The sequence below is a fragment of the Dermacentor albipictus genome, chromosome 4 (genome assembly GCF_038994185.2).
Source record: "Dermacentor albipictus isolate Rhodes 1998 colony chromosome 4, USDA_Dalb.pri_finalv2, whole genome shotgun sequence".
Lineage (NCBI taxonomy): Eukaryota > Metazoa > Arthropoda > Arachnida > Ixodida > Ixodidae > Dermacentor > Dermacentor albipictus.
The window spans coordinates 88,626,388-88,642,655 of NC_091824.1; the positions used below are offsets into that span (position 1 = coordinate 88,626,388).

The following is a 16,268-nucleotide window of genomic DNA, read 5'->3' on the forward strand; positions in this document are numbered from 1 at the left end:
AATCTGACACGCAGTCGGCCGTACCGTGTTTCACATGCTAAACGACATGTCATACAAGGAGAAGTCGATAGGTTGTGGACTAAAGGCGTTATCGAGCCATCTTGCAGTCCGTGAGCGTTCCCTGTTGTCCTTGTCAAGAAGATGGACGGCAGTTGGCGCTTTTGTGTGAATTAGACACCTCAACAAAATCGCACGCAATGACGTCTACTCCTTGCCACGTATTGATGGCGCCATGGACTGCTTGCACGGAGCAAAGCATGTTTCATCGATAGGCTTCCAACTACTCTATTAGTAAATCTCGGTAAATGACATGTGCCGTGAGAAAGCAGCTTTAGTAACATCTGACGGCTTCTACCAATTCAATGTGATGCCGCTCGGCCTTTGTAATGCTCCGGCAACCTTCGAAAGAATGATGGACTCCTTACTTCACGGCTATAAATATTACACATGTTTGTGTTATGTAGACGATGTCATAGTCTTTTCACCAACTTTCGCGAGTCATGTAAGCCACCTACCGGCTATTCTTGCTGTTTTCCGACATGCCGGCCCGCAATTAAGCTCATCAAAGTGCCACTTTGGGCGTCATGAAGTTACCGTTCGTAGCCATTTCGCCAGTACCGCAAGCGTTCAGCCCGATTTTAACAAGATTCGCACTGTCCTGAACTTTCCTGTTCTGTCTTCCGCCGCAGACGTAAAAGCTTTGTAATATATAAGAGTGGGCAATATATAAGAGCGTAAGAGCGGTAACAGCATACGCTAGACGCTTCCTGTCAACCAACGAAGGGAATTTTTCAATTACCGAATGGGAGTGCCTGGCGTTAGTTCGCGTAGTTGCGAAATCCGCCCCTACATGTACAGCTGCACATTTTCCGTGATTACCAATCTTGTATTGGCTCTCATCGCTTAGAGACACCTCTGGGCAATCGGGTACATGGGCGCTACAGCTCCAAGAATATTCATTTGCTGTTTTATACAAGTCAGACTATTTGCACAAGGACGCCGACTGCCTCTCCCATCATCTTCTAGACCGCCCTGAATCTGATGCACATGACACCGACTCTTGCATCCTGGCCATTTATAATCTGCACGACATCCGCACCGAACAACAGCGTGATAACTGCTTACGCGTTCTCATCGATAGTCTGAATTCTGGACATTCATAGCCCACGCTGCACATGTTAGTGCTCCACGACGACGTTCTCTACCGTCGTAGCTTAAGCCCAGAAGGGCGAGAATTTTTACACGTTGTACCACGCCATATCCAGGCACCAGTTCTTGCGCACCTTTATGACGTCCCTACTGCAGGCCACCTCGGCGTTTCGCATACTTACGACCACGTACAGCGCCACTTCTAGTGACCAGGCTTGTACAGCTCTGTGCACTGCTATGTTGCACACTGTGCGCTCTGTCAGCGCAGCCAAAAACCTACTGCGCTACCTGGTGGACACATTTACCCCATCAATGTTCCCTTAGAACCATTCGTTCGCGTCAGTCTTGATCTTCATGGCCTTCTTCCGACGTCGAAATATGGAAGTGGGTCATTGTCACGATTGATTAGGTGACCCGGGACGCGATCACGCGTGCTTTGGGCAGAAGCTGTGCAACTGAGATGGCAGATTTTCTTTTACATGAAACCATCCTCCATCACGGCGCACCCATGGAGGCAGCTTCTCACTGATCGCGGCCGCACCTTCTTGAAGGGGTGTACGGTAGCGCAATGAAATGACGATGCATTACCAACATGCCCACATTGCAAACCTCGCACCTTCTTGTCCTGAGTAGCTTAAAACCCACTTCGATCCTGTTCTGCCGAGCACAGGCCTTCCACCGCTTACCAACCGCACTCAAACGGACTGGCACAGTGGCTCAATCGGACGTTGACAGAAATGCTCTATATTTACAGTGGTCGGGACAGCACGTTACCCTTCGTGACCTTCAACTATAATTCGTCCCGTCACTAAACCGCTTGATTTTCACCTGTTTACCTTCTATTCGGCCGCCACCCTTCTTTGCCTTTTGACACAATGTTTCATTCCTTGACGAGCACTCCCACTGAATACGCCAAGACGACTTCGCCCGGGATCGCACGGCACACTAGATGGACGGTTCCCGGCTCACTGAGTCTCAGGCAGCGCAGAAGATCCGTTACGAAAGCCGACATCGGGAAGTTTGATGTCCCCCTAGTTCCGTTGTCCTCCTATGGGTACCATGTCGCCGCGTCGGCTTGTCTGAAAGCTGCTGCAGCGCAACACAGGGCCCTACACGATATTGCGTCAGCTTGGTGATATCAACTACGAGATTGCTCCGCTGGACTCACGTGTCCCTCGAGACATTGTGAATGTGTCCCGGCTGGAGCCTTTGCTTTACCGGAAGTTCACTTTCCTTACAGTTAGCGCCGAGACGATGTCTTTAAAGGCGGCGCAACCAAGAGTGGTGCCGGTCACAAGAAGAGGATTTGACGTGTAGAGGTAGAATTGGTCTTGACAGCCGTCTTGTTTACGAATCGTTGTCTCGCTTGTAAATGTTGTAAGTACATCTTGATATGTGACTTCTGCAAGGTAACAATATTATTACTTTTTTATTTTTTGCACTAAATTGAAAAATTACGCCACACCCTTCCTGTTTAAGAAATCGTACGCTAATTAATTTGTTGCGGCCCAATTCACCATAGTGGGTGAAGGCAGTTATATGAGAAGGAAGAGGAGGAAGTAAACTTTATTGCTCTAAGAAAGAGTACATCAGAGGTCGGGCCAGATGTCTCCATCTTCTATTGGCACTCAACAACAGGCAGTTTAGTGGCGAAAGCTGCAGACAGGAACTTTCCCAAATTTGCATATATTAGGCAAGATGTTCCCAAGTCAATACAGGGACACATGCCCGTGGTGTGGCGCAATACCCACACTGTATCACATCACATGGGAGTGCAATACACTCCCATGTGATGTGGTTGTGGTGGCCCAGCAGGCAACCACAACAATGAAATAAAATACAATAAAATGCCAGAATTCAATGCGAGAGAATGCTGCTATCACAGTAAATGACTAGAGCTGAAGACAACGCTGAAATGCTTTTTTTTCTTCTTTTATATGGCATCTATAGCAGTCACCGAAAATGGGTTTAAACGCAAACGCTGTCTGATTGCTGTTTCTTTTCTAGGCACTTTTTTTTGGCGTCAGTACAAATACCACGAGGAACTAGTTGTTCAGCGAACATGTTTCTACGCAGCGAATGCGTTTACATCGTTGAGATGTTGCCGCAGGGGCTTGTACGCGACCCTCCGCACCACGAGAATATGGGCAATAACAATGTGGTGAAAGCTGCTATAGTTTGAGGTAGAACATTACATTCGAAAGGCGCATTTCCTGCGACATTTCTTTAAAACGCGCGCGCTGTGATAGGCCAGATACACCAGGAATCGTGATTCAGTGCAAAAGAATGTGCATAGTCACTAAAACATGCTGACTAGGAAAAGCCTGTTTATTCATGGATGTTGAATTGAAGTGCCAGGAAAAGGAAGAAATTTCAATTTGTGCGGCACGGGATTAGCGATACTCTCCAGCTCTGGCACCTTGCTCGTGGCACGAGGCTTGGTCATAATTTATATTTCTTTTTATCCGTGGGCTACAGCCGATGCGGCTGAAGCGCACGTGCACTTTGGTTCCTTGTTCTTAATGTAGGTAAATTGGCAGGTTGGTTGGACATTGAGCTAAATCGGCAAATGTACCTCTTGTCTTTTGTGTTTCTTGCTTTTTTTCTTGTAAGTTCGCCCGTGATCGTGCAAGCCTGCCAGTCATTTGAAACCACTGAGATAATTGTGAGTGTAATGTTTCAAACAATTTGGCCCAATATTTTTTTTCCATTCTAAAGTTGGAGCCCTCCCACATTTTAAAAACCTTCAATTTGTTCTTGTGCCAGACCTTTCAAGCACTTTACATAGCTTTGCGTGGCCTCACACACGTGCATGTCAGCTACTCTGAATATAGTTGTTGTGTGGAGTGACGGGCGGCGAAAATTCCCAGGACATGAAAATAATTTTGACATACATGCCGAATAATTTTTTGCTTTATTCCACGTCTTGGCTGGCTATGTTTCCTGTCAAACATAATATTTTATTTACTGGTAATATTTCACCTTGTCATTGTCGCTTGAGTTGACGGTCGCGCTTGACGATTTCCTTTATTCTGCCGTAGAAAGTTGAGAACAACAACATGGCATTCTAGGGATCTCTTCCAGTTGGCATTCGGGAAACGTTGTCGCTGAAGTAATCGCATAGGTTTAACGTAGGCGCTTAAATAGAAGAAAATAAGAACATGAGCTCTTGAGAGGGTAAAAAAGAGGCAAACTGTGTCAAGAAAGGAAGTGACACTTATTTTGCGTTGAATGCAACTGCGTAGAGAAGACTTGCCGAAATACAGGCACAAATATTCACAAAAGAAATCGAAGAAGGAAAGCCTCTTCGAGCACGCCTTCCGAAAGCTTTATGGATGTGCGTATTGAATTTCAATCTTGTCCTCGCGGAAGAAAAAAAAAAGGGAATAGAGCAGGAACGAACGAAATATAAAATGTAATGAAAACGCAATCGCTACGTTGAGGAGTTTGTTGTACACAAAGTTCCCAACGACGGGGAGCTGTGCAGACACGGTGACACTGGAGGAAGCAACGAAGCAGATCCTGGAGTGCTGGATTGAATTCAACTTTGGCCTTTCGGCGGGGCTTTGTTTCTGTTCTTGTTTTTACCCCTCACTAAGCACACCCGAAAGCCTTATCGGGTTTCGTACAGCAAGTGCGAAAGTTGAGACCGCAGCGGTCTCCCGTCCTCTGTATTGTTTTGCATTGTTTCTCTAATGATGTCACTGTGGCAAAGGGGACTGGAATTCCTGAAAGAAGGGGGTGATTTATGATAATGGAGCGTTCTTTTTCTTCTTTGTCTTCACTTCAAAATAAATATTCGCATCACCCCGAGCGTTGTGAGTAGTAAAGAATGAATGCATTGTTTTATTCATTTCGTGTCGTACACACTACTTGTAATGTAGCTCTTGAGCATTACGAAAAAAAAAAATTGAAAGAGAACCAAAGCAGCTTGCCTAAACTTCGCAGGTTAACTCATTATTTCGACGAATAAGTTTGCTTTCGTAAAATATGCCTGCGCACATTCACTTAACTACCTTTATTTCACAGATATTATTTTTATTTATAGAAAAGCAGAAAAGGAAAATATAAAGTAATAGCGAACTAGTAATTTTTCTTTCTTTTTATTCTATTTATAACAATTCGGATACTTTAATGTTGAGTCAGCGGCTCCTCATTCTGCTAAACATAGCTGGTATTTTTCTGGCCAGCCGAAAGTAGTAAGCTCTTGGTTTCGATGGTTGGCACCCTTGATTCAAAACGAGAGTGGCCAGCAGATCTGTTTCAGTACGTTAAAGAGTTTCACGTGGAAGATAAAAGTTTTAAGCATTGATTTTTAATAATCACATGCAGCATCCAAAACAAACGAGATTGGATCCTTACTTCCTCACCAACTCCTATCTAACGCCACAATGCGTTGCAGCAGTTACTGCCGTTTAGCAGGAGTCATAAACGTAGGCGACCTCTTCTGCATTCGAAGCGATCATTAGTATGTACTACCTGCACGACTAACAATCATCCCCATAAAGCGCGTTTGTCAGACGTGCCATCCAGGCAACACTATGCAGCCGTTATGTTATGCTTTAAATGTCGAGCGTTATCATTGCGTCGGTCACACTTTGTTCCCAAGTGCGTCCATTCGTGCTGTGGTGGCCTGCTACACGAGACGATCTTTGAACGTGCAGCACAGGGCAGACGGAAAGACGTATACAAGTAAATATTTCCAGGGACTAAGTGTACATAAGTGTGACTGCCTTGAAGAAAGCATGCTCAATTGCTGAACCTTCTACTTACATAATTTTCTTTTCTTAGATTGCTATGTGGCATAACATCGTTATGAAATTATTTATATATGTTGTAAGCACTTTGCTACCGTAGCCGGGTGCCAGGAACACCTGAAGAGGGCTTACGCGGTTCATAACGGGCTTCATGTAAACATTCGCAGCTTCGAGTGTCCTCTTTGCGGATTTGAAGTTCTCATTTACAAATTGTTGAAGGCCTCTAGAAGTGTTCTCTCCGCTTATGCTGCACTTTATTGATTGCCTAGTAACATTTTTCTTAGATTTCTAATTCCTTTTTGTTTTCAAGTTCACTATGGTGCCTACCTTTGCTAGTTTCTGCCACGTTGATTGCCTAAGTTTTGCTTGTATTAAGTGAAGGTGTAGAGTAGAATGCATACGAAATGGACCTGTACATTTTTGAGCATTCAAAAATATTATGCTAAGCTCTATTTTTCCATGTTCTTCACAGCCAGTCATAGAATGCCCGGCCGAACGCAAATTAAGTCATGTCATCAGTATTTCTCGGAAAAAAGAAGTTTCGCACCAGTGTTAAAAATTGACCGCACTTCTGCGGAATTATGCTTGCGCTGACCAGAGTAGATGATGCTTAATTCAATAACATTCTACATGAGAACGTGCTTTACCACACCTTGTAGTTCTTATGTTGACTCGCATCATCATCTTACTTAACCGGCTGCACATAACTGTTGTCGTGCTTGTGGTTTCGCGCAAGCAAACGGGCAGATGATATTCTGTCATGGTTTATTTCATGTTGCAGCAACTTAGCTGCTAAAAGAACAATATAATGGCAGAAGGAAGATTAGTGGAAGATGATGATCGCACCGGTATTCCTGCAGGCGCGTATAAAGAGATATGGATCTTGGTGATATCGGCCATGTGGAAGCATATACGTGGCGTTACGGGAGTGCAGGTGCACCGATACGTCACAAGCTTCACTGTCCATAATGTGGCCACAGTGTCTGTACAATTTATTTCTAAACGTTTCAAATCGTTATGTTTGTTATATTACTGACCTGTGACTATGACAGTGGTTGATAAAAATTAGCACACGTGAAATATGGCGCAAAGCTGAGAGGCTTAGGTTGACGACGATTACGGGATCGAGACTAGCGAAAATGATTTGAATTGTATTGTTGAACTTTGTGCCATTTAGAGAAGGGTGAACCGTAGCAGTGAACCCCTGGGCTTGCAAATGATTTTTATTGAGAAAGAATGCAAAGAATATATGTTCAAGTAAATATACACGCATGCGTAAGCAAGGCAGCGTATTATTCGCAACAATAGCTTTGGCGAAAGCAACGAAGTACACCACAGAAACTCTTACGAGATAGCCCCCCCCCCCCCCTCGAGGCTACTGTCATATGGTGAAGGCGGTAACAACAAAATGATCTTAGTTGCGTGTTCAGAAATTCTAATTCAGTCACACATTCTCCCTAACGCCATGCTGATGCACTCTTCTTCTTTACGAAAAAAATTGAGTGAATTATCTGCGTCATTTATTTTTGTGATGTATAAAATAGATAGACACCAAAGCTAGTAGCGCATCTGGAAGTGCCAATGGTCGTGGATATATAAAATCAGCATTAAGTTCACAGAGATAAATTTTCTTCACTTCGCATCCCGTGCATGTGTTCCCCGGTCATTGAACCGCGAAGCTGTTAAAAGGAGTTCCAGGGCGGTTTTGCACGGCAAAGGTGAAAGCCTGTGAAGGTCTGCGTATGGTCGCGGACCGAGAGAGAAAGCGAACTTTATTCGTCAGAGTGGGGATCTAAATCGTGGGCTCGTCTGAGAGGCCAGATGGCCGCCAGGCGATGCGTGATGGCGACCTCTTCGGCTCTCTCTCTATGGCTCAGAGTTGCATTTCCAGGCCGGAGCTAAGCAGCCCTTCCTCCCACGATGAAGATGAGGGAGAGGCCAGAGGATCGATGGGAGGGTGGTCCTCCTCACAGTCCCAGAGGATGTGACTGAGCGTAGCTAGCTTGCTGCGTGGGTCAACCGGTCAGGTACGGACTTGCTCTGTCCGGGTAAATGTGCAAGTATGCGTAAGGGTTCGGGTATGAGTGTGTATGTAACCTGCGCCTGCGATCAGAGTGCTGGGCTGCGTCGACGTACGCCACGGCGCAGTTGGTCCCATAGGTCTTCTGTAGGACCTTGGCCCTCGCTCTTCTTCTGCCGTCGTGGGGGCTGGTGAGTGTGTTTTTGGGGAGCAGTTTGATGACGAACATGCCCCCTATGTATGGTGGGATGATGGCGGGGTCACTGCTCGTCGGGGACGCTATGAGGCCCATTCGAGTGAGGGTCCAGCGGCCGGTCTTGCTACCTTGGAGGCGGTGAACCTGTGATCTGCTGTGTGTTTTAATGAGTTCGTAACAATTGGTAATCAATGCTGACAAAGCAGCCTGCATCGGAGTGATACATATTTTTTTTATGCGAAGCATACTAGCCGCCCAACCGCACTCTTCCTTGCTGCGCCGCCGACGGCCGCGTAGTTACCATATGACGTCATAACAGCTGCAAAACGCCTCCTCGGCACGCCAATGGGCGCGCGTCTCCAGCAGAAGCGTGGTGTGTTGTCAGGAACGCCTCCGCGGCGCAATGATGGGCGCGCGTCTATCGCAGGGGCCAGTCCGGTTGTCTGGAACGCCTCCCCGCGCTCCCATTCGGAGGCTCAACTCGTGCGCTCGCTTGCGGCCCCGTAGCTACATAGCCGGGTCTCAGCTCGTGCGCTCGCCTGCATGAGTTGTTTCTTCGTCTAGCGGAACCAAATATAGCCAAGCAACAGCAGTTAACCAGGCTAAACAGTGCTTAAACAACTAAAATAAAGGCAAGTATGCTTCGCATCCTGGGCTTAACCTTAGCTAAGCCACAGCCATTTTTTGAAACGTAATTGTCCATGGCTATGAAATAAAACTTGCCTTGCGTGAATCTCCATCGAATGAACAACTCCTTTTCGAAGGTTATATTAGCCATTATTCATAATATTTATTTCTGTCTCCGCGTTTCCCAGACTACATACGTTATAGGTGAGCTAGGAGGGGCGCAAATCTACAGACATTTCGTTGGTGTCACACCCGAGCATGTTGGCTAAGGTAAATTTTACGCATATTATTCTGAAACTCTTAACACCCGTCATGCGTGAAACATTTGGCAACTCGGTTTCCTGAGACTATGCTTGTGACTGGTCAGAATAAAAGTTCCTTAGTATCTGTTCTTTTGAGCACAATGGACTGGTACATTTTTTTAAGGAAAAGCGCAACTCTCCATTAAACATACAATGTAGCGAAGCGCGTGAAAAATCCTAAATGTTGCGTAGCGGCAAAGTGTTGCCTTTGGGCTCCCGAAAGCTGTATGAAGGAGTTTTATAACGAAGAAACTTGTCTAATGGTCGAGGCTTGGCATATTGATAGTTGTAGGAGCGCATGCATAAGTCGTCCTTCGATTAACTTGCATAAAGAATATCAAATATCAATGTATCAAAAGCCTAAACAGTTATCTCTCGCGTACGCCCGCACGTGTGCCTGATTAACAGGTGGCGCTACCATAGCTTAGCATGCAGCGATAAGCATTGTGGCTAAATTGTGCCACAGTGCCACAGTGCGCCCTTCAGTTCATAGTCGGTGGTTTTGTCTGGTTCTCTTATCTTGTTCCCTCTCTGCACGTCTTACCATCTTTCAGGATCAACTTAGCATTTTCCGGATATTTTTATTGTGCGACAACCGCCAAAATAATAAAGCATACCTTAAGATCCGTGACACCCTACTGACGTGCCGATGCGGGGATTCCGGCGTGAAATTGAGGAATAGAATTTTGACCTTCCTGTTCTTTTACAATAGTTAGGCGATACCGCAAAATAAATATATCGAGTGTGTGTGTGCGTGTGTGTGTGTGTGTGTCAGTCAGTCAGTCAGTCTCAGCACAGATATTTTTTCTCTTACGTGTCCTATACCTGACAGTTGAAATCATTACAATTCTAGCGTAAACCTTATGAGAAGTTTTTATTTTACTTTATGCAGTGTTCAGGCTTGTAATCAGCTTAGTTTGCAATCTTATAGCGTCAAGCTATACAAAGGTACCTTTTTAATGGTCCTGAACATTTTGCTGTTGAAATGAAGGGAATCGAAGTGAATTGAATTATTTTCAAATATTTGCGCTCTCCTATATACTCGTGTACGTCACACATCGCACCTGCAATATTCTATAACAGTAATCATCGAAGTTGTCACAGCGAGGCATTTCGTAGCGATCAAGGTTCGAAAAGCTAGAAACGGAATCAAATAAGAATATATATATATATATATATATATATATATATATATATATATATATGTATATGTATATATATATATATATATATATATATGTATATGTATATGTATATGTATATGTATATGTATATGTATATATATATATGTATATGTATATGTATATATATATATATGTATATGTATATATATATATGTATATGTATATGTATATATATATATATATATGTGTGTGTATATGTATATGTATATATATATATATATATGTGTGTGTGTGTGTGTGTGTGTGTGTGTGTGTGTGTGTGTGTGTGTGTGTGTGTGTGTGTTTGCTTTCAAGACGCTATTTGCACTGAATCTAGGATGATGCTTCTTCATTGTTCTGCACATTGTGTATAGTCTGTTGCCGTACCGGGAAAATCCCCTCATGTAATTGCTGTTTAGTTGTGATTTGCTTACTTCATGATTTCGCAGTGACTGCTGTACGTGGGAAGCATTTATTCGACAATCATTGCTTATACCCAGGCACTGCGCTATTTCACGTTAGTTACAATTTGTATTCTGAAAGAAGGCATGGCGGCCAATGTGGCGCCTCGTAGGCAGTATAGTAAGCGCCTAATAGCTCCCATTGTTGTCAGCAATATTATAGGTGGCCGAAGGCTCATCAGTACGCTTCTGCTGTTTATAATTTTCCAAGTTCGAAAAGAAATAAACGAGGAATAGAAACATTTAACTGTGAGATGCATGGGCGTAACTAAGGGCAATAATACTGAAACATCTCTGCACATCTGTAGGTGGTGGTTACTGTCCAAGAATTTTAAGGACTTGCCATGCGTCGAGTTTCTGTGTGAATCCAGTCAAAACAGAAGAGCGTGGTGCACCTTGTACATTTCGCTCTCCGTCCTCCTTTTCTTCTTGATTTCCTTCTTTTTTACACAAATGACTTCTGTAAAAATGTAGCGGTCTTTCGTCTCAAAAAAAAAGAGGCCAAGAACAAGAAAAGACTGCAAAGAAAGAATGTACAACCCTCATGGCCCTTGCTTCCGTCAGCGGTAAAGGTTCCTCTGTTAGAGGTGCGCCCGACACTTTATGGTCAGCAGCCCGATGACATGCCCCTTACTGGTCGCTCACGTCTGGTCGAACCCACACCTCTACTAAATTTTTCGTGCTTCTGTAGATGGACGCGCTCGTTTATACAGTCCCTTTTCAACGACTCGGCTCCTCTGAATCAAAATCGGTGTTTCGCACTTTCAAGAAAAAAAAGAACCTCGCAGTCAGCTTGGTCTGGTTCTCGGTGGACGCTTTGTTATAACTCCGATTTTCGCGCACTTCACTTTTGCGCTTTATTCAGTTCTGTATTCTTCTTTTTTTCGGAAAACGCTCGCTCGAACGGTTGTCCTGACAAGCACCACTGAGGTCACGTTCTTCACCGCATTTTGGCAGGCGTTGGCTTATTGCTTGCTTTCGGATCGTGCCATGGCGGCGGTGAGAAAAAGTGAAATGGAAATGGCGCTGAGTGGTCTCTTGCCGATTCCAGCGAACTCTGCTTTAAGTGAAATTGCTGCATGAGGAGAAGAAAGTACAAAATGATGATCCTAAGTGGAAAAGAGAACTAAGAGGTGCCACTACAACAAAAGCCGATACAAACTTTTCTACATGCTGCATAGTAATGGCTCGAACCAAGTTCGAGAGAGGGGGTGCTGAGCGTCCTTAAAGCTTCACTGTACAAAAGGACGAAGTAAAACTCAGTACACAGGGTGTTTCTTGAATATATTAAGTGATATTTCAAGATAACCGTTCTGAAATAAAATGGTGATTTCTTCGTGGACGTGCCATCAGTGGTTGAGGGCCACTGGGTAACGAGTGGTACGTGGTAATTAGGCGCTAATTAACAAAAAAAAACAATTCACGTTTAAACTTTGAGTTTGAGTGGGCCTATTGTAATTGGCAATTGAACCCAGCTGTCCGTGCAAGTCGTATCAATTTTTGAATCTTGAAAAAATGTGAGTGCCTGAGGAACTGTGTCACAACGAATTTTGGCTATCAGAGCATGCGAAACTTAAACTAGGAGGCTGCAGCAAGTGCAAAGCCGTGCCCCTCGAGGCGACGTTCTGCTTACGTCACCCAGCAGTGGGCAGTAAGCGCGCTGCGGCTTTGCACTCTTCGTTGTCGCAGCACGCTAGCTGCTGCGGCAAGGTGACGTGGAAGAATGGCACGGGAAGTGGCCATGGCCAACGGCTACCTGGAATAGGCAGGCCGCCCTCCTGGGGTTGAGTCTGCGCTTGCTCAAAACAAAAGTTCTTTTTTTCTCTCTCGCTTTCTCTGTTAGCCTCCTTCGTATTAGCTTTCCTGTATATGATTATCATGTCATGGAGGAAATAGAACAAAAATAAAAGTGAGTAGTAGGAATAACGAAAACGATACTGAAATCAGGATGTAGACTTTAAAAATTGACGCTCCAACCAACTGTGCCGCCATAACATCGACGAAGCCGAAATCATGAGGGCTGCATGGCCTTAAAAAGGTATCACGCTGCAAAAGAAAGATTAGACATCATCCGGATTCACATACTTTTCAAAGGTTTGATCCCTCGCAGAGAAACTTAGAATACAGGTCTGTATTCATAAGTAAGCCATCCGTGTTTTTTACATGGCGTGATGGCGGTTAGACAGCACTCAAGTTGTCTTCGTTTGAGTGCAATGAGAGGCCTTAAACAATTGCAATTGGTCAATCTCTGATAGTACGAAAGCGTCATTGCTTAGGAAAAAGAACAAGAATTGCTGGACACAACCACAGCGACAACATACTGTTTGGCAAGGCCTTCAAATGTTTCTCAGGCGGGTACTGTGCAAAAAATTTAACTGAGAATAAAAGTGTGCTGCAGTTACAGTTAGCACTTCGCATTTCGTTCGCATGTCTAGATTTGTGAAACCGACATCATAGGCAGAAAGAAAATGAGCGTTGTGCAAAGAACAAAGCAGGCACAAACTGAGCGTAGGCCGATTGCACTTATCGATTCTTGTCTTCATCCCCGCTTCCTTCTCTCTTAGTTTTCGTTTCTTCTTCTTCTTCTTCTTCTTCTTCTTCTTATTCTTATTCTTATTCTTCTTATTCTTCTTATTCTTCTTATTCTTATTCTTATTCTTCTTATTCTTATTCTTCTTATTCTTATTCTTCTTATTCTTATTCTTCTTATTCTTCTTCTTATTCTTCTTCTTATTATTCACCTACTTGCGTGTCACTGAAAAAGCCGTAAAAGTATTTAGATATCTGTTGAGAAAGTAAGCTAGGGTTTAAGGCTGTCAACACCGTAATAATCATGAGCAGGGAAATTAGCTGTGTGAGCGAGTAATAAGTACTAATCAACAGTGGTCGATCAAGCAATGTACTACAGTCATTATTTCGACAAAGTTTGTCTTTGGCAGCGAAAGAACTGCTTCTCATAGCAGCTTTTATGTAACTTTATTTTGTCTCGAGTACTACGTACATTGTGTTTAGAGCAAAGGTATACATTGATCCACCAAAATTTCAATTCTCTAACATGACGTAAAGGCCACCACAGATGCTCAATGCGCGGAAAATATCGCAGTCGAAGCTCAGCTAGCACTTAATGTGACAGCATGTATTGAGACGCTGTTGGATCGAAGGAGGGCCTGACGTGAAAAGACCTAAATGCGTAGTGCCCTTGCTTTTCGTGACCCCTTGTATGGATGGATGGATGGATGGATGGATGGATGGATGGATGGATGGATGGATGGATGGATGGATGGATGGATGGATGGATGGATGGATGGATGGATGGATGGATGGATGGATGGATGGATGGATGGATGGATGGATGGATGGATGGATGGATGGATGGATGGATGGATGGATGGATGGATGGATGGATGGATGGATGGATGGATGGATGGATGGATGGATGGATGGATGGATGGATGGATGGATGGATGGATGGATGGATGGATGGATGGATGGATGGATGGATGGATGGATGGATGGATGGATGGATGGATGGATGGATGGATGGATGGATGGATGGATGGATGGATGGATGGATGGATGGATGGATGGATGGATGGATGGATGGATGGATGGATGGATGGATGGATGGATGGATGGATGGATGGATGGATGGATGGATGGATGGATGGATGGATGGATGGATGGATGGATGGATGGATGGATGGATGGATGGATGGATGGATGGATGGATGGATGGATGGATGGATGGATGGATGGATGGATGTATGGATGTATGGATGTATGGATGGATGGATGGATGGATGGATGGATGGATGGATGGATGGATGGATGGATGGATGGATGGATGGATGGATGGATGGATGGATGGATGGATGGATGGATGGATGGATGGATGGATGGATGGATGGATGGATGGATGGATGGATGGATGGATGGATGGATGGATGGATGGATGGATGGATGGATGGATGGATGGATGGATGGATGGATGGATGGATGGATGGATGGATGGATGGATGGATGGATGGATGGATGGATGGATGGATGGATGGATGGATGGATGGATGGATGGATGGATGGATGGATGGATGGATGGATGGATGGATGGATGGATGGATGGATGGATGGATGGATGGATGGATGGATGGATGGATGGATGGATGGATGGATGGATGGATGGATGGATGGATGGATGGATGGATGGATGGATGGATGGATGGATGGATGGATGGATGGATGGATGGATGGATGGATGGATGGATGGATGGATGGATGGATGGATGGATGGATGGATGGATGGATGGATGGATGGATGGATGGATGGATGGATGGATGGATGGATGGATGGATGGATGGATGGATGGATGGATGGATGGATGGATGGATGGATGGATGGATGGATGGATGGATGGATGGATGGATGGATGGATGGATGGATGGATGGATGGATGGATGGATGGATGGATGGATGGATGGATGGATGGATGGATGGATGGATGGATGGATGGATGGATGGATGGATGGATGGATGGATGGATGGATGGATGGATGGATGGATGGATGGATGGATGGATGGATGGATGGATGGATGGATGGATGGATGGATGGATGGATGGATGGATGGATGGATGGATGGATGGATGGATGGATGGATGGATGGATGGATGGATGGATGGATGGATGGATGGATGGATGGATGGATGGATGGATGGATGGATGGATGGATGGATGGATGGATGGATGGATGGATGGATGGATGGATGGATGGATGGATGGATGGATGGATGGATGGATGGATGGATGGATGGATGGATGGATGGATGGATGGATGGATGGATGGATGGATGGATGGATGGATGGATGGATGGATGGATGGATGGATGGATGGATGGATGGATGGATGGATGGATGGATGGATGGATGGATGGATGGATGGATGGATGGATGGATGGATGGATGGATGGATGGATGGATGGATGGATGGATGGATGGATGGATGGATGGATGGATGGATGGATGGATGGATGGATGGATGGATGGATGGATGGATGGATGGATGGATGGATGGATGGATGGATGGATGGATGGATGGATGGATGGATGGATGGATGGATGGATGGATGGATGGATGGATGGATGGATGGATGGATGGATGGATGGATGGATGGATGGATGGATGGATGGATGGATGGATGGATGGATGGAAAAACTTTATTATGAGTCCTGAGATACGTGATTATCTTGTGCAGTGGGCCGCTCCCACGTTGGGATGGGCAGGCCGAACCTGGCCGCCGCATCGTGGATTCTCTGAACGGCCCAAACTTGGTCCCCGAAGTCCGAGCTTTGCAGTGAGGTATTCCATCTTTACTGTTCTGCTTGATCTGTGCCTCGTAACGAGGGGCATCACCAGAGCATATGTTCTAAATTAGCTGAATCGCCGCACTGAGGGCAGGTATTGTTAGTATGCCACCATAAATACCTTGACATTATAAAACTCTCGCGGCACAAGGTAAGATGAAGTCTTAATTATTGCTTGAGAAGGTAGATATAGCGGAGACCGGAGCATACGCGAGCAGTTTTAGGGAGACCCCTG

General features: G+C 45.0%; 1 protein-coding gene across 1 annotated transcript in view; it reads left to right on the forward strand.

The window, feature by feature from the left end:
• The window catches only part of LOC135901186 (uncharacterized), a 790,538-nt gene that overhangs the window by 696,667 nt on the left and 77,603 nt on the right, over positions 1-16,268 (forward strand). Inside the window, exon 6 of the mRNA XM_070537224.1 lies at positions 15,925-16,028. Within this exon, the coding sequence (XP_070393325.1) occupies positions 15,925-16,028 (104 nt within the window). The remainder of the gene's footprint in view (positions 1-15,924; positions 16,029-16,268) is intronic.